Raw genomic sequence first — 22,039 nt, 5'->3', positions numbered from 1 at the left:
CGAAAGCTCTGGGACAGGCCTGGCCCAGCCACCCTGCACCGCCTTTCCCAGGCCCCAGCTACTTTTGTTCCCATGATGTGATTTTTGCTATATCAGTGCTACATTTTTACTAAATATGTTTCCTTTCAGTTCAACTGAAATTTATTTTGAAATGAAGCTTTTTGTGTCAATTAGGAATGAAAACCCAGCACCCCTTTGCTTGACATAAAAGATCAATCTAAAATAAAAATAAAACAGAAACAAAGCAATGTCACAAAATTCTAGGCAGGAAGCTGGGTGTGTGGTCTGCTCTTTTATGTTAAAAAAAAAAAGGGAGAGAGGTGGGTGTTCGTGGAGTGGGAAGGAGGTACTGGCACCCCCTTTGGGGTTTCTCTTTGATAAAACCTAACCAGAAAGATTGAAAGAGAACTAAATGAAGGAGGACTTCCTCTCTAGGAGTGTTCTAGCTTTACCCTGTACCTGGGCTGGGGCAGGGCCCACGCTTCAGGAAGTCCCACGATTCCCACCTACTTTAGCCCAGGCTCAGCTAATGCCATTCTGTCCCCTTGGCTGTATACTGTGCAGGTCAACCACGTTCGCACACGGGACTTCGACTGCTGCCTGGCGGTGCCACTCCTGGCCGAGGCAGGCGATGTCCTGGCACTGGTCATCAGCCGCAACCCACTGGCGCAGAGCAGCCGAGCCCCGCGAGCACCAGGCCCCAGCAGCCCCCGGATGCTCTGAAGTCAGCGTGTGGTCTGGACACCCCAGGGGCTGCCCGAGTAGACCCTGACCCCCAGACCTGTAGCTGGGCTGGAAAAGTGGCCGCTCACTTATCCATCTGTCCGTCTGGCAGGCTCTGAGCCGGGGACCGGACTCTGTGTCTATTCTCCGGTTCTGTGGTGCCTGGAGTCCCAGGCAGTGATGTCCCTGTGCCAGCTGGAGTGACGTCCAGGTCTTTCTCCATGTTGGGGCTCCAAGATGCCCGGAGGAGCCCCACTCAGTAGGGGCTGAGACAGGCTGCTCAGCTGGGAGAAGAGGGGCTGGGGAGCCCAGCTCCATGTAGGGAGTGCTTTCTCCCAGCAGAGCTATGGAGCTGCCAGGGAGGAGTGAGCTCCCCATCCCAAGAGGTGAGCAAGTGGGAGCTGGATACCCCCAGTGCAGTCATGGACTGAGGTATGAAGCATCCGGGCAGTGGGTCCACACATGCTCAGGTAGTTAGTTTCCCAACAGGGGGAGAGCATTTAGGGTGTTTCTTGTTTTCTGGACCGCCTCCCACCAAGAAAGATGCCACTCAGGGTGGGAGCCTAGCCCCTTCTCTTCTTCAGCATTCTGGTGTCTGGGTCTCACTGGCATCCCCACTGGAGAGACTCTGAGCTGGGATGGCTGAAGCCCAGGAAGCGTCAGCCCGCCGACTCTGAAAGCGAGTGGTTTTCTTACTTCGGCATCTCTGGTCTGAAGCCTCCGTGATTTGAGACCACAGTGCTGGGCCCTTTGGGCAAGCTCAGTGTGGCTTTGGGCTCTCAGCCCCTCCTGCTGCTTTTGTAGGGTGCACAGGCACAGATCCATATGAACACACCCCTCTCAGGCCAGGTCCCACACTGTGGGAGGGAGTCATTTGGAACAGACGACCCAGGGGTTTCCATTCGTCTGCCATTCCAGTGGAGATGGGAAAACCATGGAAGTATGCCATGTTAGATGACACAGCTCCTCTTCAATATCTAAATTAGTGAAGGAGGAGAGACAGGGAGAGGGAGGCACAGAGATAGAGAGGCAGGCAGGAGAGAGATGGGCCGTCTTCTCTCATGCCCAAAGGCGACAGTGTCCAAGGTGGTCGTTCAAGGAAGTTTATTCCCACTTGAAATCTGGAAGCACCAGCATCCCTTAAAATCATTGTCCTCATTTTCCACAGACCCAGAAACCCTTTTGATTTTGAGAAGGGCACGGGCAGCCTTCACCTGGTGGTCTGGGCTGGGGCCCCAGGGATGGAGGCGGGCAGGGAGGATTCAGTCAGGTCTGGGGATTTGCTTTGCTCTTAATGGGGGTCTCAGGAAAACGGGGCACCCATTCCCATCTGCATCCTCCATGCTTCCCTCCAAGGGAGGCCCCCCAGAAACACTCTTCCACTCAAGGGACAAGATGGGGAGTCGAGAGGCCTGTTCTTTTCACCCTGGGTTGCTGCTTGGTTGCTCCGTGACCCCCTCCGGGTCTGGTCTGGCCCTCTCTGGACAACCAAGGGGTGGACAGTCTCTGAGCAGGTACGGGCCTCCCTGTCATGGCCAGAACCAGGCCCACTGGGCACCCCACCCACACTCTCCCTGGGGGCCTGCTTTCCCTCTCCTCCCTCCAGTTTCCCATAGCCTGCCCTTTCCTGTCTTCCCTGGAGAGCCCTTCATGCCACGGCTGGACTGTCCAATGCCTCTGCTATCTTGGATTCCTGTGTGAACATCCGCCCCAGGGTGAAAGGGCACTGCCCACCCATCACAGGGGCACTGAGGAAAAGCCAAGAGCCCTCAGCTTGGGGGTGTGGGGGGTGACACAACAGAGACATGGCCACTGGCAGCCACAGCTGCGTGAACTTAGGCAAGTTGCCCAGCCTCTCTGGGCCTCTGTCAAGTGACAGGGCTAGACAGGACATACTCCCAGGGCCTGTCAGCTTGGGAAAGCTGCATCTGGCTGCAGGTGAAGGAAGATGCGTTCTGACCCGTCCAGTGCTCCCCTGTTTTCTCGGGCTGGAGGCCTCTGCCATTTCCCCCAGACGTATGCAACCGGGCCCGGCAGGTGGCCCCTGGCCGTGGCCGGCCTTCTCATATGCAATATTTCTTCTGGCTTCTCATGGGGATCATAGATCCCAGACTTGACATTTCCCGACACCCGTCCCCGGTGAGCATCCTGCCTGCCTATGCATTTTGGGTACAGCCCCTGTGACATGTCCCTCCCACCCTCAAAAGCTGTATTTTTCTCTGGCTGAGATTAGAGCATATTCCTTGTAAAGTATTTTTCTACATGGGGTTTTCTTAGAGCTCTCGGGAAGCACATGCCAAGGGGCTGCATTGCAAAGGCCATTGGGGTCTCTTTGGGGCCCACGCGTAAATCCGTTCTGCCAGGGATTGCAATGACGTGGGAGCTGGGGGTGGGGTGCCATTGGGATGATTTTTTAAATAAAGTTATTTAAATGCAACTGGACTGGGGTGTCTGCCTTTTTCTTTCTTTTTTTTTTTATTATTTTTTTTTGATCATAGGCTGGCAGTAGCTTCTGTTTGGATCTTAGGACATCTTACCTGTTTCATTCATTCATTCATTCATCCATTCAAAAAGTCTGCTTGGACTATGCATTGTTTTCACCCCTGGAAAAACAACATGAACAAGACGGAGGAGGTCCTGTCTGCATGGGGCTTATAATTCTAGTGGAAAACAGATAATGAACAAGGGAGTACATTGTAAAGAATTATTTCAGAATGAAAAAACAAAACAGTCATGGGGACACAGTGGAAGGTGAGAGCTTTAGCTCCGGGGCCAGGGAAGGACTTCTCTGAAGAGGTATTTGTGGGGAGACCTTAAAGACAGGAGCCAACCCTGTGGAGACGGGGAAGCACAGTGTCCCAGGCAGGGGGCGCAAGCGCGAAGGCTCTGAGGTGGAAATGAGCTTGGTGGGTCAAGGAAGAGAAAGGAGGCCCAAAAGCAGAGTGGGGAGACCAGGTTGGAGGGTGCAGGGCCCAATGGTGAGGGCTTGGGTCTGGACTGGATTTTATCCTATCTGCAGGAGGAAGCCGCCGAGGCAGGTAAGTGGTGGGTCTGCTGCATGGAGCCACTTTATCCTGGGTGGGATCTCGCGGATGTCCTGAGTCTTCACTGGGCATCCAGGGCAGGATGGGCCCAGAGGGCACAGCAGGCCTCGCTAGGGGTCCACAGCTCTGTGGGGGCAGATGAAGAGCTTCTTCCCATCAGCTATGCATGAGGGAGTGAGCCCCCATCTCTGGAGGTGTGTTTAGCCAAAGGCCAGATTGGGCACAGGGTACCTCTGTTCTCCCTCGTGCCGGGCGATAGACTCTGGGCCCTTCTGAAACAGGGAAGAGGGTGTGGACAGGGCCAGACCTAGAGAGGTACCCCTGTGCTACAGACTGGCTTCGTGCAGGCGCTTCTGTGTGCTTTTCAAGAATTCTCTGGATTCTCCTACAGCCTTCAGAGGTGGTTCTGTTAGCCCAGTGTCATAGGTGAGGAAATGTACAGAGAGGTTAAGTAACTTGCCCTAAGTCACACAAATAGTAAGGGATGGAATACAAGGATATGAATACAAGTTATGGCCAAAACACACAGGGAGGAGGGAGGTGGACAGAGGCCATCAGAAAGGTCAACAAGGGACGCCTGGGTGGCTCAGTTGGTGAGGCGTCTGACTTCAGCTCAGGTCAAAAATCTCACCGTTTGTGGGTCTGAGCCCACGCCGGGCTCTGTGCTGACAGCTCAGAGCCTGGAATCTGCTTCAGATTCTGTGTCTCCCCCTCTCTCTGCCCCTCCCCCACTCACGTTCTGTCTCTGTCTCAAAAAAGAAAGGCCAACAATCAGAAAAAGCTGGGGGAGTGGCATTTTATTCTAACATCATCTATAAATAATGAGTTTATATTACTGAGGGGCACCTGGGTGGCTCAGTTTAGCTGAATGTCTGGCTCTTGGTTTTGGCTCTGGTCATGATCTCAAGCTCCATGGGATTGAGCCCCGCACTGGGGTGTTCTCTCTCTCTCTGCCCCTGCCCCACTCATACATACTTGCTCTCTCAAAATACATTTTAAAAAAAATGAGTTGAGAGATGTTTGGTCTGGCGAATTGGACCCAAGAGGCTTCCCTAAAGGACCCAAGAGGCTTCCCTAAATTTGCCCACACACTGATCTGTCCAAAATATTGACCTGCACTATGATCCCAGCAAAGCTGAACCCCTCTCCTGGCCTCAGTTTCCCCACCTGTAACAGTGAGTTGAGCACACAATTCCCAGCACAGAGGACCAAATACTTCCTGACCACTTTCTGAGGTCCTGAGGGTTCTGCCTTCTGAGGCCCCAGAGTCTGTGGCGTGATTTCTATTTGCATCCCTCTAGGGCTTACGCTCCTCCCTGCAGCCTCCCCCACTCAGGCCTGGCGGTCAGAAAGCCCGTTTGGGTGCCAGTAACTACTCCTGGTGCATGACCTCTAATCAGCCCGAAGCCTTGAAAGGGGCAGTTTATTCCAGGTGGGGAAACCGAGGCTCAGGAGACTGATGTGAGGTGTCCCAGCCATGCGGGGCGGCGTGCATGCCAGGTGGGCCTCAGTCCCCAGCATCAGGGGAACCAGCCCAGAGCAGACCCAGGACAATTCTTTCAAAGACTTGCTCTGTGCCCCTGAGTTAAGTGTACCCCTCTGTGAGCCTCTGCCTCAGTGTCTCCATAGACAATTACCACCCCCCCACCTTTTTTTTTAATGTTTATTTTTGGTAGAGAGAACACAAGCAGGAGAGGAGCAGAGAGAGAGGGAGACACAGAATCTGACACTGAGCTGTCAGCACGGAGCCCGACACGGGGCTCGAACTCCCAAACCTCGAGATCATGACCTGAGCCGAAGTCAGACGCTTAACCGACTGAGCCACCCTCGGGCTCCTACAAGACCCACCTTTGATGAGCATCCTAGGGCAGAACTGAAAGCCCTTTGTAAACTGTTAAGGTGCTTGCCAAACATGAGGAGAAACAGCCTCATCAAAACAGAACCAAGGGCACCTGGGAAGCTCAGTCAGTTAAGTGTCTGACTCTTGACTTCAGCTCAGGTCATGATCCTCTCGGGTCCTGGGATTGAGCCCCCAGTCGGGCTCTGCGCTGAGTGTGGAACCTGCTTGGGATTCTCTCTCTCTCTCTCTCTCTCTCTCTCTCTCTCTCTCTGCTCCTGCCCCCCTCCCAACTTGCTTGCACATGTGCACACTCTCAAAAAAACAAATATTAAAAAAGAAAAACACAGAACACGTGTTGGATTTTAAAAAGGAAATGTTTATTTTCATGTTATAAGGTGATTACAAACTCCTCTAAAAAAAAGCAAAGATGAATTTAAAATATCGATATACATATTTATCTAAAAAGCAAAAGAGGAAAAGAAAAGCCCTGCAAAATACAGGGATTCATATCATAAAACATTTATACACAAAAGCTTGTATACTGCAAGACTGAATTACACACCAAGGATCTTATTCAAATACAAATTCCTCCTCAGAAGAGTCTCTCGTTGGTTGATTTTTTTTTTTTACAAAAGTTTAAAATATCTTAAAAATATTTTGAAGTTTTAAAAAAAAGTCCTGATGAGCCAGACATATTTCTGGAAGGAGGCAAGACCCACGTTCTCAGCTTTCTCTTGTGCTAAATACAGAGTCACAGTTGCTAGGGATTCGAAAATTAAGTGGGTAAAAAATAAGGGGGGGGGGGGGAGAAAGAAATGGAGCCAACATCTCAATTGGAAGCCAAATATATAACAAGATTCCTCAGGGAACTGTCAGAACACGTCTGTAGTGACACCCACCAAGAGAACAATGAAACATAGCTTCCGATTAAAACAAGAGCAGTCTGAGGGCCAGGCATTAACAGGGCGTTGGGGGCGAGGGAAATGCTGTTCTCTGGCTTCCAGGTTGCCCACACCCCTCTCTGCGTTTTGATATCTGGGATGTTGTTTGGTTTGTGCCTGTTGGATTTTTGCACCGGGCTATTTATAGCATTCACGTGGACAGCCCAGCCTGGGGCTGCCTGACATTGGGGCTCGGGGCTGGATGGGACCTCTAGCCACCTCAGGGTTTCTCTTGGGTCCCTTCCTGGCCCATGTCTGAGGCTGGAGGGGAAGGGAGGCAGTGTCTGCCTTTAGCCCTGGCTGCCCAGAGCATTTCCCCGACCAGAGGGGCAGTGCTGGGGAGATGCTGGCTGGGCCCCGGACCACTGTGCAGAGGCACCAGATGACACAAGGTCACCCTGTGCTAGGCTGAGGGTGGCTCACTCCCCTTGGACTTTGCCACCTTCTCTAGGGGTGCGCTGGGATCTGGGGTAAGAATGAGGGAGCAGAGGTACAGAGAGGGGGCCGTGTCACCCAGAAATCATCCAAGGCCACTCACTTCTCTGCCTGGGAATGTCCCTCGTGGCCTCAGGCTAAATCCTGCCTAAGGGATTCTGCCTCTTGCACACCAACCGGCTTCACTGGGCCTCAGTTTCCTCACGTGCCATAGGGAGGTCAGCTCCTAGCTCACAGAGGGCTGTTGGGTGCAGGGCCAGGGTGAACGGGTGCCACCTCTCCTACCAGAGGGAAGGCAGTCGTCGGTCCCACGGAGCCACAGCTTGAGGTCCAGTTGGCCCGAGGATGGTGAGAGGACAGGGCGTGCTGCTCCCCTCGTCCCTGAACGCTGGGGGGACAGAGCGCTTCCTTTTTCATAAAGGCTCGTCTTTGGTCTTCAGGGAGAACACTGGGGAGCTACACGCGCCACTCATCACACACCCCTTGGAGAAACTGCAGCCAGACAGACTCCAGACAGCCCGGCTCCAGTCCCTGCTTGCCGTGCCCAGCTTCTTCCTCACAGCAGGTCTCATTTCCCCCATTTTATAAGGGCGCTGACCGGGGAGGCACTGACCACGAAAGACTGCCCACTGCGGGGACCAACACAGCCCGTGCCGGGCCCTGCGAAGCATCTCCCCGGGTGAGATTTATCCTGAGGCCCTTACCCATTTCTGCATCCTAAAACAAGTTCTTTAACCACCTCCCTCGCTTCCCTTCCAAAGCTGGCCTGCTGGGCTATCTGCGGGCACTGGAAATTCTAACCCATCCCAAGGCAGAGAGTGGACGGGCTGCCTGTTCTCCAGAGACAGGAGGACCAGAGTCATGAGCTCCAATGACAGGTTTCCTTTATGAGGAGACATAGAAAAGTCACGCACCATCACACCTTGTACTCACAGAGCCAAGTTCTGCGGAAACACAAGGGCGAGGGGAGTAGACAAGAGGGTCCAATTGGAGACAGGTGCACTGGGCGATTGTCGAGGAGCGGGCTTGGGGAAAGTGGCTGACCTTCCTTCCAGGCGGGGCCTGGGGACTTGGTCTGCATGTGTCTTTGGTCTAGAATTTGGTCTGCGAATTTTATAAGAGGAGAGGCCTTTCCCAGGCCATTTCCAGAATGTTGCAATTTGCCTACCAACCCAAAATACTGTAGCCTTTCACCAGAGGGGAGACATTGTAGCCTGAAATGGCCACAAAATGCCCAGGCGGCCACAGCACGCCAGGCCCCCCTCGACCCCACGTGTCACCTGTCCCCAATCGTTGACAGTGGTTAGTTTACTAAGTTCCATGAGACAAAGGAAAACAGGTCACATTGCTACTCGGTAAAATTAGGGAAAAAAACCTGACAAAATCAAATCAGACACAGCGGCAACCATAAATACATAGAGAAACAGGAACACAGAATTGTTAACAGTTTGGAATAGGACTGGGTATTGTTTGGCAGAGTATACGCTTTGGAAACAGTGAAATGTGGATGCTTGCCAAAGAGAAGAGGTTCAGAACTGCCTCTGCCCCTCGGACCCCAGAGGCTCCTCCCCTCCCGAATCTGGGGAGAGGGTTCCAGGATTCAGAGAGCCCCTGCTCCGAAAACCCGAGCTGGACCACTCTCCACGCCCCACGAGGCCATCACTGTAATTTGTGCGTGACAACGTGTTGTATTTAGACTCTGAACTTGGAAGTGACAGTTTAAATGGCACAGTTTAGGTCCAAATGGGGGCTGGGGCGGAGACGTGTCCGTCTCGGGATTTTAAAGGTGGAGTACCTTCCCTCCTGGTTCAGAGAAGACAGGCTCTTGGGTAAGCCAGTTCTGGGGTGCCAGCCCCCTGAACAATCCCACCCTTCTAGAAAATGCCCTCTCACCTCCTCTCCTCGGTCCCCACATAGTGTGTATCTAACACCAGCTACCGCAGGAGTTGTGAAGAGTTTCACCATCTCCCGAGTCACCACCAAGGGCTGCTCTTCTGCCTGAACGGGGAGGAGGGTTTGGGAGCACTTCGCCCAAGTCAAAGATCCAGGGAGGCTCCAAAAGCACTCTTGGCACTCCCAGCTAGGAGCTGGGGCAGCCCTGAGCTGGGAGCGTGTCGGGAGTTTCCCAGCCCCTGGGAGACAAGGACAGAGCTGAGTGTGGATTGCTGAGGAAAGAAAAGCACCCCTCCCTGACACCAGGCCTCTCTGAATGCCTGGGCCCACACCCTTTGGTCCACTGGCTCACCCCTCATCCCTCACCAAATACATCATGCTTCTCTCCTACAGGCAGCTGCGAGAGAGGTCAGCGGGGGGCCGGCCAGAACCTGATAGAACCCCATTAAAACGCAACAGACCCATCCGTGTGAGGGTCGGAGCCCTGAGACCGCTGGCGGCTCCCGCAATGCCGGCCTCGAACTCTAGCTGGGAAGCCGTGGGACTGCAGCCTCCCGAGGCCTCCTGAATGTCGGGGTTCCATCCTCACCAGCACCCTCTTGGGAGCTCTTACTGCCCCCGCTCCGATGAATGGTTCTGACAATCGATCTGACAGTCCTTCTGACTATCCACCCTCCATCTCAAAATAACAGCCGGGATTTTGCTCTTGGTGCAACGGTTTCTAGAGAATCAGACTTTGGCTGTAAGGCCTCACCTGTCAGCTGTAAGTCAGTCCCTTGACTGGAGGCGTTGATTCACTATTTTGGCATCTCTCTTCTTGGCTAAGACAAGTGTAATGAAACCTCTCCCTGTGGCCCTCCTTTCTCTAGCCCCTCTGGGTCAGGCCGGCTGGTGGGGCGTCCCCTCTGCTGTATGCTTCTATCTGAACCAGGCTGGGAAGGTACTACACCTTTAAAATGGGTCTCCCGTCCAGGAAAATTCCACCCTGTGTTTTTGGGGGCAGAACTTTCTGCCAGCTATACAAGCACCGAAGAATTGCTTTTGAAAACGAGATCTGTTGCTGGCAAGATCGATTCAAGTGGTAAAAGTGTATGACAATCTCTAAATGTATATATAGTTATATGTAAAAAAAAAATACAAAGAAAAATTTACCAAGTTCCCATAAAATACATCTAATTCAATATGAAAACTCTGCCTCGCCCCGGACATCCGCCGGTGGGTTTTCTGTTTTGTATAAAATATCCCCAAATCAAAACAAAAAACACATACACACGATACCACACACACACACACACACGCACGCACGCACACAGAGTAACATTTTCTGTGACAATTAAAAAAAACAATCCTAGTGCAAATAGAAAGCTCTGTAAACCTGGTCCTATGAGAATCTAATGTTAGTAAACAGCAGGGAAGCAGCCCGTCCGCCCGAGCGCCCGAGAGCTCACATCATGGTCTCTACTATGATGTGGGTCGGTTTCATGAGAGCGCCGTTCACGGCCAGGCGGGAGCTGTAGGGCGTAGCTCCCTCGCGCTCCACGGCCCAGCGGTTGGGTTCCCTCGGGGTCAGCAGGTACTTGAGTCTCTGGAGAAGGAAGAGGATGGGAGCAGAGAGGAAAGTCAGGCGTCCTAGTTCCCCTCTTCACCACAGCCGTCTATCCCCTCCGAGCCCGGCCAGTGCGCTGTTTGGCCTTTGGCAAACTAACCCCCTCTCTGGACCTCCCATTTCATCCACTAGCAAATGAAGGAGTTGAACTAAGGTGCTTCTTCTAAGGTCCCTCTGGGCCCTGAATGAGGGCAGAATTCCTGTCAATAGTTTCCTTGGCCAACCCCTGCTGGCACACCTCAGGGACAGGGGGACTCATACCACCTGGCTCCGACTTCTTTCTCCTACGAAGCTGAAATCTGCCTCCTTGTAATCCCCATCCCCAGATTTCTCTGACTTGCAAAGCAGCTGAGTTTCTGCAATTTGTATGCCCGAGGTAGGAAGACGGTTATGAGCCTCCCCTGGCTTCCTACCTTCCCCAAGGAGAAACCCCCAACTCCTCAGCCACCTGTAAACTACATTTCCTGCCTTCTTGCATGGCCCTCCCGTTCTCTTGCAGGTATCTAGTTCTCCCTGCTGGGGGCTCAGAGACACTGCTCGTGTCTGAGGTCCTCAGAGGGGGACTGGAGATTGGACTTCATGAGAGTTGTCCCATCACTTTGGGACAGGACGAGTTTCATCCTTCTGTCTGGTTGCCTGATTATAGAAGCAGTGAGGGAAAGAGCCTTCCCGTGACACCCAGAAGACCCACAGCGGATTTGGGACTGGAACTCAGGGCTCCTGACCGCCAGCTTTCCCCTGCCAAGTGTCTACTCAAAGACTTAAATAGGAAGCAGCTGTGAATAAAAAAATCCTCTCTTTAGACATTTACATTCAACTTACGTATATTACAATTTTTAAGCTGCTTATTAAAAGCTACCATATCTCATTTCTTTTTTAAAAAAATGTTTTTAAACATTTATTTATTTTTGAGAGAAACAGAGACAGAGTGCCAGCTGGGGAGGGGCAGAGAGAGGTAGACACAGAATTGGAAGCAGGCTCCAGGCTCCGAGCTGTCAGCACAGAGCCCAATGCAGGGATTGAACTCACAAACCGTGAGATCATGACCTGAGCTGAAGTCAGACGCTTAACTGACTGAGCCACTCAGGTGCCCCAAGAGCTACCATATTTCACTCGAAAAATCTAAATTTAATTTCCATCTGCTCTTAAAACCTTGCAAGATCTGGCAACTAGTAACAACAGGCCAGAGCTGAGCACATGGCTGCCTGCTGCAACTTTCGATCGCCTTCTCCAGGTCCCTCCTGGCCCCGAGTGAGTCCTTCCCTTGCCCAGGTTCCCCGCCTGGTTCTGGGGGAACCAGCCTGGAGGCCCCAGGGAAAGGGTAAGGGACAGAGGGCCAGCAGGAGAGCAGGCTCGGCTCCCTGCCATCATGCTGCCTCTCTATACAGCTGTAAGCCCAGAAGGTGGGACAAGAGGCAAGCAATGCCAGACAGCCACCCAGGACTCCACGTATATGGGAGGTGCGGACAGAAGGGGAGTCACCCCGGGACGGAGCTCTCAGTTTACAAATGTGGCTCAGGGAGAAGCTCATGGCTGGGAGCGCAAACGGGAGGTCGAGGGGCACGTGACAAACAGATGGATGGTGGCTCAAATGCCTTCAGAGGACGGCGCTTTGGCTATCCACCTGGCTTGGAGGCAACCGTGAGGTGCAAGTTTGGGAAGAGGCCTCACCCACACCCTCCTCCTCCCCCCCTCCACACCCTCCTTCCCTCCCCGCCCCCCCCCCCACCCTGCCAAAACCCATTCTCATCAAACCTCTGAACTTGGGATGGAACAATATTTTAAAATTAGGCTTTGAAGGGACACAAGTTAGTGTAAGGTGTCCCCCAGGGTTGAAATATGTGGTTGCTGTGGGCAGAGACCAATTGGAACAAACATCCAAGACTGTCTGCTCTGCCCCAATTAACCTGTTAGTTTCTGGGCAGTAGGGACATTCTGGATATTCCCAGGGAGGGGCTGGGTTTGCAAGAGGTAACGGGGGGGGGGGGGGGGGGGGGAGGGACGGGGGGGAAAGGGACATGTGGAGGGCTCAGGACCGTAGCGATCACAGATCTGTCCCCAGACCCCGTATTTCAGGATTTTCACAAATGATAGGTCCTATCAGCATTCTGGCTGAGTGCTGGGGTCCTTCCCTGTGTCCTCTGAGAAATTACAATGGGTCCGATGCTGCAGGAACACCTCAAGGGCCCAAGGGCTATCCCAGCTCAGACAGATCCCGGCTTCGTGGCTTCATGTTTTCCTCCCAGGCACACCCTGGCCTGCTTCCTCTGTCTAGGGAAGGCTGGTGCCTTCTGCCCAGCCACCCCTCTCCCCCCACCAACACCACCTCCAGGCCATTCCTCTGCCCACAAGGAAACCGGCCCAGCCCAAGGGGGAGCCAGGGCCCCAGGACATCCTGGCTCCAGATTTTTAAGAGAATAACAATAAAAAGAGTCCAGAACAAAACAGTGTAGTCTTGGAGCTGGCCCAAGCCCAAAGGTTAAGGGAGATTCTAAGAAAAGGATTTCTTGGAAAGAGCCCCAGTTTTTGCCACAGCCTGGAATCTGCAGTATTGTTAGAGAAATTTCTGAGGGGTTGGTGGTAAGGAGGGGACCTCGGGGTGGGAGACTGGCAGGCACAGAAGCTTGGAGGACTGAGGGCCTGTCTCAGGCAGCAGATGGGGCCACAGATCTGGGGAAGGGGACACCAGCATGGGCCGGGCTTATCCAGAACATAGCTCCAGGGTAAGAGAAGGCCTCTGGGTAGAGCTCAGGCTTCCTTCCCAGCTCCTTGTCTCCTGTCTTACTGCTTCAGCACCACGGTCCCCACTGTTCCCAGGATAAAGCCCTACCTCTTAGCCTGACACGCAAAGCTACTGTCACCTCTCAAGCTTCATCACTCACCTGCCCCCCTCAGAACATGTCATTGCTGCCCAAACGCTATCACATGTCCTTCCCTGTGAACATACCAAGCGTCACACCCTTCCACTTCTCATTCTCTGCTTGGCAAATTCCTCGCCCTGCCACAGTTCTGCTCTGAATGTCACCAGAGCCTTCGTCCATGTGAACTGTTTTTGTTCCTGTTTCCCCACATGCCTGCTGACAACCTCAACCCCTCCAGGGGGCAGGCAACGGGTTTAGGACCCAGAGAGGGCAAGCGACGTGCCCAAGGTCACACAGCAAATGGAACAGCCGACAGCCAGTGGCTGGCTTTCACCCTCTCCCTTCTCGCCCTCCTGCACCCCCCATATCCAGCCTCGGCCCCACGTGCTCACCACAAGGAACGGCCCTTCCGTCTGGCAGAGGCGGATGACCATGACCAAGGGGACGCACATCATGGAGGACAGGGCCAGGCTCCAGCCCAGCCCGATGGCCCAGGTGGGGTACACGTAGACTTTGTTGTAGGTCAGGGGTACGTACTTGACGAGAGAGAAGATAAAACATCCCTGTGGAGAGAGATGGGGCAGTCAGGGGGGCCCTGGCATCAGGAGCAGGGGGCTCTAGGAGCAGGGCAGGGCCCACTCAAGGGGCCTTATGCCCTTCCTCACTCGGCTGCCTGAGGACCTCCCCTGGGGCAAACCTGACCACGTCACTTCCCTGCTCAACACCCTTCCGTGGTCCCCCAGTGCCTTCAGGATCCGGTCCAAATCCCTCAGTCCGTCCGGCAACGTTAGCCAAGAGCTGTGCCCCTTCACCCCTCACCAGCCTGCCCCCCCCCTCCATGTCCGCACTCCAGCTGTCCTGAGATCCTTCCAGCTCCTTAGCTGCGTGCCCTGGGGCCTTAGAACAGGCTGTTCTCTTGACTCGAGCCCTTACCCTCCATCCTCATTTAGCTCGAATGGTCCTGTCTTCGTCTTACGTGTCCAGGCCCTGCCCGGACTCTGTCAGGTGACCATAGCTTTCCTTCCCCCGACCTAACTGAATTGGCGAGGGCAAGCAGGACGTCTCTCTTGCTCCCCTGTTTCTCTAACACCTGGTGCAGCTCCAGATGTACACAGCAGGTGCATAATAAATGTTAGCTGCATGGGTGAAAGCCTTTCCTCCCTTCCCCCACTCACCCATCTCCATCCCTGACCCCCAGGACAGGGTGCAGACCTGGGTCTTGCCCTGTGGGGGTGTGTCCAGCCCCAAGCCCAAGCCAGTGGCCAGTGGCCATCAGTATCCATGAACGGTGGGGTGCGGTGAGCTCTGAGCCCCAAAGCCTGTGCAAAGTCCACATTTCCCTGAGAAGAGCACATAAGGCTGGCTGGGGGAGCCCAGGGCTTGTTTCTGGTCAAAATTATAGCATCTCATATATGACCCAGGATTGCCTTGGATGGATCCACAACGTAAAAAGGACTTAAATCTTCATTATCTAATAACTGGGGTTTGACGGGAAGACAAATCCACATAAATCAGAATTGGTGGCAGGGGAAGGGAGAGCATTAGGCTACAGATACTTTCCCGGGGGCAACTACCGTTTGCCTGGCCCTGTTGTTGCTTCCATCCCTAAGGGTGGGGTGTAGCTTAGATCGGGATGGGGCCCAGGAGAGCGCTGCTCTGGGCTCTCCCAGCACGAGGAAGCTTGGTACCTGCCCCTTCACATTCCTCTTTCCACCAGGGTGACCTCATCCCACCGCCTGGGGATACAGCCTACCTCTGATCTACCCCTCCCTCATCTCAGGGAGGGACGGAGTGGTGACAGGAGGTGCTCACAAACCACTGTCGAGTGAGGACAAGAACACGGGCTCTGAACCCAACTAAATTCATCTCCCACGATAAACTTGCCAGTTGTTGCGGCTGCTGGTTGCTACAGCTTATTGCATTTTGTGGGGAAAACATGCACCTCAGATGAGAAGGCCACAGCCATACTAAATGACAGCAAACCTAAGGTTGTTGGCTGTCACTCACCTCTCACTGCAGAGCCTCCTTGCCATTACAAACGGGGGAAACCAGGGCCCCAAGAGAAGGGAGGTGCACACTGCGAGTTCACGGCCGTGTTGATTTATTCTGGCCCTGAGAGCAGGCTCACTGAGGGGAGGGCCCGTTCATCCCTCAGCACCTGGTTCCTAAACGCAAGGAACATTTCTGCCATTTGTGCGCCTCATGGCACGAGCCAAGAATGGCCTAGCAGATGTCTTCCCCTGCAATTAGCTCCAAAGCTCACAAGTGGTTTCAAATAATGACAGGGAAGAAGAGGACTTCCCTTCTGCCAGAACCTCTGGGGAAAAGATTGAAATGGAGTGTCTGGGCATGCTCTAACCTGCATTCCAAGATGGCGGGCAAGGGAAACCTGGCACGGGGGTGGGGGGCGGGGGGAGAGGAATGTGGCACATCACTGCCCTTGAGTCCTCGGTGGGTACGAAGCTTCCTTGTTCTTGGGAGAGTCCAGAGCATCTCTTTGCTGGGATTTCCCCTTTCTGGACACAACTCCCACCCTGCCATGGAAACACCTCACTTCCAGTGTCCATGACCTCTCTCCATTTGACACCCTAAAGGCCCCTCAATTTGATCAGTGACCCAAACTGAGCTCACGAGCTCCAGAAGGGCTTGGGGAAAGGTTATGTGCTTTGTTGTGGACCCCCTGAATTTCTCGACATGCATGCCCCGACACACCTTCCTCTTCCGCAACGCCTTGCCTTTGCACGGCCCAGGCTGGTTCCTCTGCCAGGAATGCTCTTTCTATTTTCTCTTCCTGACAAGCTCTTACTTATTCTTCAAAACTCATCTCAAGGAACTTTTGGGAGCAGCCTGCTGCCTCACCTCTCCCAGGCAGAGGTGTCACTGGGCTTGTTACAGGCCAGTGCTTGGCAGGTGCTGAGCAAAAAATGGTTCAGCAGGTGATAAGGTCAAGCCCCATGGACAAAAGGCTAGCACCCACAAGCCAGGCAGGGCAGAACTCACAACACAGAGAACTGGAGTGACCACGGCCCAGCTGTACTTCATCCAGGGCCCAGGCCGGTAGCCAATCATGTCCTCAATACCGTCATAAAGGTTATCGCTGCCTAGGAGAGACAGAGGGAGACAGAGAGTGACACTGTGTCCAACGCCAGCATCTGCCCTGGGAATTGCACAGCAGGGGCTCAAGGGCCACGAGGGGGACTCGGGGGTCTGCTCAAGGTCCCTGCTGCTCAACACCACATAGATCCAAGAGTGGCAGATGTTCATCTGAAATTATGTGAAACTCAAATGTAACTGGGCATCGTATATTTTTTAGGCAAACTTAGGCAGCCCCCAAATCCTGGTGTGGCCAATCCAAGGTCTCAAGAGGATTAAAATAGACCATGTCCGGGTCCCAGAGCAGTAAATCATAGATAGACCCCCCTACACAGACAAATTCTGTGTTTCTCAAAACATACAGTCACACCCTGCACCTTTAGCATGGGGAGAATATGTCATGTGGCCACAACGATATTATTTCTGTACAAAAGGGGAAGCCTTGAGGGGAAAATGCCAAGTAGGGAAAGCCTTTGTGTTCAACTCAGAGTGAATTCCCCTTCGAATTCTGTTTTGGAAGCTTCTAAATACAGAGACCCAAAGAAGAGACTTGAGAGAGTATATGCCAAAGTCCGTACTCACCATATATCCAGGCAATAACAAAACATTCAAAGAATGCAACCCACAAAAGGCATACACCGCTAGCTGCATAGTAGTCAAAGAGTTGAAACACATACATGCCACCCTATGAAGAAAAAAACCAGAGAAGGTTGACTTGTTATTTGGTATCCAATTCCCTTCATATATAAAGAGCTTTGACAGATCAGTAAGAAATAGAAAACCCAAGAGGAAAATGGGCACAGACTATGATGACTAGATACATGTGTAGAAAGATGCTCAATTTCATGTTTGACAGATTAGTTAACAAGCACAGACACACAGGGGCGCCCAGCTGGCTCAGTCGGTGGAGCGTGCGACTCTTGATCTTGGGGTTTTGAGATCGAGCTCCGCGCTGGGTGCAGAGATTACTTAAGAAAATAAAATCTTAAAACACACACAAATACACACAGGAAAATGAAAGCAAAAGATGTTTTCTTCAGTAAAAATGATGGGTTTCCGGAAGCAGGTGCTGAAAACTAACCGGGGCCAACAGAGGATACTTCAGTGAAAGCCAACTGCTCAGTGTGGAGCTGTGATCTGCCTTTGGCGCATGCGTGTGTGTGCATGTGTGTGTGCGTGTGTGTGTGTTTCTTAAAGACATTTCTAGAGAAACAGTCATTTGCATTTCCAGTAGGAAAAAGTGGTGATGTGAAACCTGAACGGAGTTTGGGAGCAAGTGCAGTGATTTGCTGGAGAATGAGGGGTGGTAGGTGGGGAGGGGGGCATAAGACAGCAGGCCCCAGGCCTATGCCAGGCTTCCATGTTTATCTTAGCGCAAGAATCTTTCTTTTCTGCTGCCTCTTCTTAGACAGCTGGCCCACCTCTGCCTTAGACACTGTGCTGCTCCTGCATCTTTTTTCCCTTCTGGATGGAGCCTCCTCAGGGCCCCTGCCCACCCTCTGAACAGTGCACACTCCCTGCCGACCACACAGGCCCAGCACCGCCGGTGGTATCTACCAGGAGGTCTGCGTTTATCTTTTTGAATGTCTCCACCTCCCCTCCGGGCCTGAGAAGGGCTGTGGCACAGTCGTGGGTGAAAAGAGCTGCCATTAAAATGGATTTCGGCTGAAGCACCTCTCTCCCAGGCATCCTGGGACGAGGGAGAGATGGAGGGCAGGGGGTGGCCAAGGTGTTGCCATGGTAACAGGAGAGAGGGTTGGGAAGTCTGGGTCAACTGCTGGGTCCTGAGCTGTCTCCTGCTGCCCGAAATGTAGGCCAGGTCCCTTGGGCAGGGTGGGATCCCTGAACTGGGTGGGGCCAGGAGATATCCCATCTCGGTGCTACAGCCTAGCCACTGCCTCCACCAGCGGGAGGAGGGGCAGTACAGCCTTGGACTGGTCTTTGGAGCATGTGTAGGTCACCAAGAGCCCTGCAAGAGGAGGTCCCTCGGGCCAGGTGAGAAAGCCACCTACCTCCGTCACCATCGCCAGCCCCAGCAAGTAGCTGATGCTACATATGAAGGCGATGAAGATTTCCCGACGGAAACCCTTCCTTAGGAAGGATGGGTAAAGATCGACCAAGGACGTGATCTGTCCTTCGACTTCAACAAACTGCGGAGGAGAAGAGAGTGGTTGAGTCCCAGATGCCCAGCACCTCCCCTCTGCTCAGAGAGGAGACTCCTGGCACTCACGGAGCAGCCTGCGGGGTCAAGACCAAATGTGTGAACGTGGTCTCCTGAACTCTACCTGGGGAGCCCCGCCGGCCGGTCTAGCCACGGTGGGCCACACACAGTCCTCCAAATATCCCGCACGTCTGTGTCTTTGGTTCAGAATGCCTTTCCCTTGTCATTTAAGACTTCACTCAAGAATGACCACTTCTCTGAAGCTAATGCTGACCCTCACCTTCTCACACTTGCTGGCACATATGTATTGGCACAAACACCTCCCCCCGTCTTGGTCTTGGTCCTTTCTGACACCAAGGGCAGTGCCCCCTCGTCTCTGGGCCTGGAGTGCCCAGGTGGGCTAGGCACATGTGGTTGCTCAGTGGACACATGAAGAATGAATCGGTAACTCAGGGCAAGTCTGGACCCCCATTTCCCCATCAGATTCACACAATGGCTTTAGCTCTGTGGGGAACGTGGATCTACGAGGAAATCCTGCACACCTAAGTGCCCACGTGTGTGAGCCACATGCTAACTGTGACCCCAGGAACCCGTCCCTGGGCTCCCAAAGGTAAGGAAACCCATTGAAGAGGCCCTTCCTTGGGTAATGTGCTAGGATGATTCTCAATCTTTCTAAATCTTTCTAACATATAACTTGGAGACGGAGCCAGATCATTACATGGAGAGCTGCCTCTGTTAAAATGCAGCAGGAAACTCTGTCCTGTGGACGCTTATTGTCATGGATATAACCAGTGCCCGATGGACGGGTTCCACCCTTCTGCGGCTACTGGTCTGGGCAAAGACTCCTCCTCTACCTCTACCTTTGGGGCAGAAGCATCCGGAGCACAATCTAGAAATGAAGCTTCAGGACCGAAGGGCACGTAGAAGCAGTTTACATTTGGGTGACTACTGCCAAAATGCTTTGCCAGCCAACATACCCTCCAAGGCCGGTCTGTCTGATTCCTTTAAAAGTCGAAAAGCTAAAGCCTTGACCCTTCTGTTCTTTCATCCGAGAGGCATTTGGGAAGGATGTTTCCCCAGCATTCCTACAAGAGAGATCCCACCACTTATTCCTTTGGGATGCATCACAGGAGGATCAAGGGATACAAACCGGGAGCGAATCCCTTTCATGGCTGAGAGGGGCTGGAGAAATGATCCTTTGTTGCCAGGAATTCAGGGAAAAGAGGAGCGAGAGGCTCTTGAAAGGGGCCCAAAGAGGAGGGGCTGATGTTTTGACCTCGGACTGATGTGTCAGCCACAGAGTTTTCAACTTAAATTACCACTGAATTACAGCAAACCTGCGGCCCAAACATTAAGCTTCAAAAGGAGTTAAAGACAAAGGTTCTTTCCTTTTTGAGATGGGGAAATTAAAGGCAGGAAGGTCCGGTGTCACTGTGGGGCAGGGTCAACACCAGCACACGCCCCTCATTTCCAAGCTCCCTTCCATTTCTGGAGAACACCAGCCCCAGCCCTCAGCCCTGCTCCACCGGCCTCTTCAGACCTCCCTCACTTAACAGCTATGTGACCCTGATTTCTCCAAATGTCCGTCTGTCTCCCCTGTAAAATGGGAAGGTCTTGCCTGCTCGGCAGGGAGGCGGACAAAGATGTGAAATCACAAGTGTAAGCTGGTAATTGGGTGATTGCTGCAAACCCATGTCAGGGGATGAGTGAGCTCCAGGGAGATGGGGGCCAGCTCTCTCCTCCACCAGTGCTGCTTGTTATCTCGTGCAAGCATCTGCCTCCACGTGCATGCCACCCCCACCCCATCTCACCAAGAAATACGCAGTGGTCCCTAAGTCAAAGAGTGCTTCCTGCAGATGCCAGACATCCTGGGGTCAGGGGGGGCACACTCCATCAGTGAGAGGCCTCTGCCTGAGGTTGGCTATGGATCTCTGCACTTCCATGAGAGGAAGCTATTTGGGGGGAACTCCAAGATAAGGCCAGGAGGGATGAACCAGCAGGTCAGGGAATGGGTAGCCCCAGAACCAAGCCCATTCCTGAAACCAGCTGTGCGTGGCCTCGGCCGATCCCTTGTTCTTGCTCAGCCTCAGTTTTCTTGGCTCTACAGGGCAACAGTTGTACCCAGCTGTAGAGACGCTACAGATTAAAGAGTTTACATATATATATAAAAACAGGACAGGGAAAGGGCCCCGGAATGGGGAGTTGTATTTAATGGGGACAGAGCTTCGTTTTAGGAAGACACAAAGGTTCCAGGGGCAGGTGGCGATGATGGTCGCACAACAACGTGAATGTACTTCATACCGCTGAACTGCATGCTTAAAAATGGTTCAGATGGTCCATTTCATGTTGTGTATTTTGCCACACACGTACATAAAAAGCCCGACATGAAGACTTACCCACAGAAACACCTCGCAGGACAGCGCTCTGACTATATCACAGTGCTGGTGGGGCGTGAGGCGGTCACCAGCATCTGCAAAACCTTCCCCCCCCACCATCTGCGAGCTCACATTTAGCAAATAGATGCAAAGGAGGGATTCCAACCTAGGCCATCAGACCCCTGAGACATTATGTCCTAGCTCCCTGGGTTCAAATCCTACTCATGCCCTTCGTGGGGTATCCATTAGGCAGGTCATTTGAAGGGCTCTGAGCCCTGAGTTCCAGGTTCTGAGTGGAAAGGGTGCCAGCTCCCTCTGAGGCTGGCTTGGAGAGCTCACCAAGATTCCCTGAGCCCGTTGGCCGCCATGAGGCCTGGCTCAGAGGTGTGCCTCACCAGCCAGGCCCCACCTGCCTCCCAGGGAGAAAACTTAATATAAACCACCTCCACTCCCTCAGGAAGCAGCTTCCTTGGCCCAAGAGGCCCATTTTGGGCCCATGGAGACGTCACGCTTTGTCATTTATTAACCACTCTCTGTTTTTGTTTTTTGCTTTCACTTAGAGCTTTGGAAGAAGTTATAAAAGCCATTTGCTTGGGGCCTCCGAAGGCCAAACTCATTAACGAGAGATGATTAATGGACTCCTCTTGCTGTTTATACAGCTCAAGCCCACCAACAACTACACAAGTATTTTGTTTTCAGTCTCCCAAATGTTTCCACTCTGTCTTCTCTGCTAATCCTGGTCCCCTTCCTGCCAAATCCTTCACTCTGTTCTTGACCTCGCTGGCAGACTGCCTCCTCTCCTCTGCCTGACCTTCTAAGACGTTCCTCCTATCTGGTTCTGAGTCCACAGGGACTCACCCTGGGCAGCGACTTTGAGGCTGCTGCCCATGGGGTGGGTGGTGAAGCCCTCTCCTGAACTGGCAGCAGGCCTCTGGACCAAAGGTTTCCCATGAGGCAGCCAGATACCCAGACCACACAGAAGGCCGCAAAGTGCCTGCCTTTCAGCGATGGACCTCAGATGATGGCCCCGGGGTGGTGGCACCGTGTGCAGGGCTCTGGTCTGGGCA

General features: G+C 53.1%; 2 protein-coding genes across 6 annotated transcripts in view; one reads left to right on the top strand and one right to left on the bottom strand.

Annotated features, from left to right (window-relative positions):
• The window catches only part of GRIP2 (glutamate receptor interacting protein 2), a 95,296-nt gene extending 92,131 nt beyond the window's left edge, over nucleotides 1–3,165 (top strand). For all 4 annotated transcript variants that reach the window (XM_053218896.1, XM_053218895.1, XM_027042723.2 and 1 more), the window contains exon 24: nucleotides 565–3,165. In XM_053218896.1, coding sequence (XP_053074871.1) covers nucleotides 565–723 — 159 coding nt within the window. In that variant the 3' untranslated portion in view covers nucleotides 724–3,165. The remainder of the gene's footprint in view (nucleotides 1–564) is intronic.
• A 2,797-nt stretch (nucleotides 3,166–5,962) lies between these two features.
• SLC6A6 (solute carrier family 6 member 6) overlaps nucleotides 5,963–22,039 on the bottom strand; it is an 87,808-nt gene continuing 71,731 nt past the window's right edge. For both annotated transcript variants that reach the window (XM_027042727.2, XM_053218894.1), the window contains 5 exons: nucleotides 18,449–18,586; nucleotides 17,019–17,121; nucleotides 16,344–16,444; nucleotides 13,736–13,906; nucleotides 5,963–10,461 (listed from right to left, as the gene is read on the bottom strand). In XM_027042727.2, coding sequence (XP_026898528.1) covers nucleotides 10,321–10,461; nucleotides 13,736–13,906; nucleotides 16,344–16,444; nucleotides 17,019–17,121; nucleotides 18,449–18,586 — 654 coding nt within the window. In that variant the 3' untranslated portion in view covers nucleotides 5,963–10,320. The remainder of the gene's footprint in view (nucleotides 10,462–13,735; nucleotides 13,907–16,343; nucleotides 16,445–17,018; nucleotides 17,122–18,448; nucleotides 18,587–22,039) is intronic.

This window comes from Acinonyx jubatus, chromosome A2 (assembly GCF_027475565.1).
Source record: "Acinonyx jubatus isolate Ajub_Pintada_27869175 chromosome A2, VMU_Ajub_asm_v1.0, whole genome shotgun sequence".
Classification (NCBI taxonomy): domain Eukaryota; kingdom Metazoa; phylum Chordata; class Mammalia; order Carnivora; family Felidae; genus Acinonyx; species Acinonyx jubatus.
The sequence above is the reverse complement of the archived record's forward strand: the minus strand, read 5'-3'. Positions and strand labels throughout refer to the sequence as shown.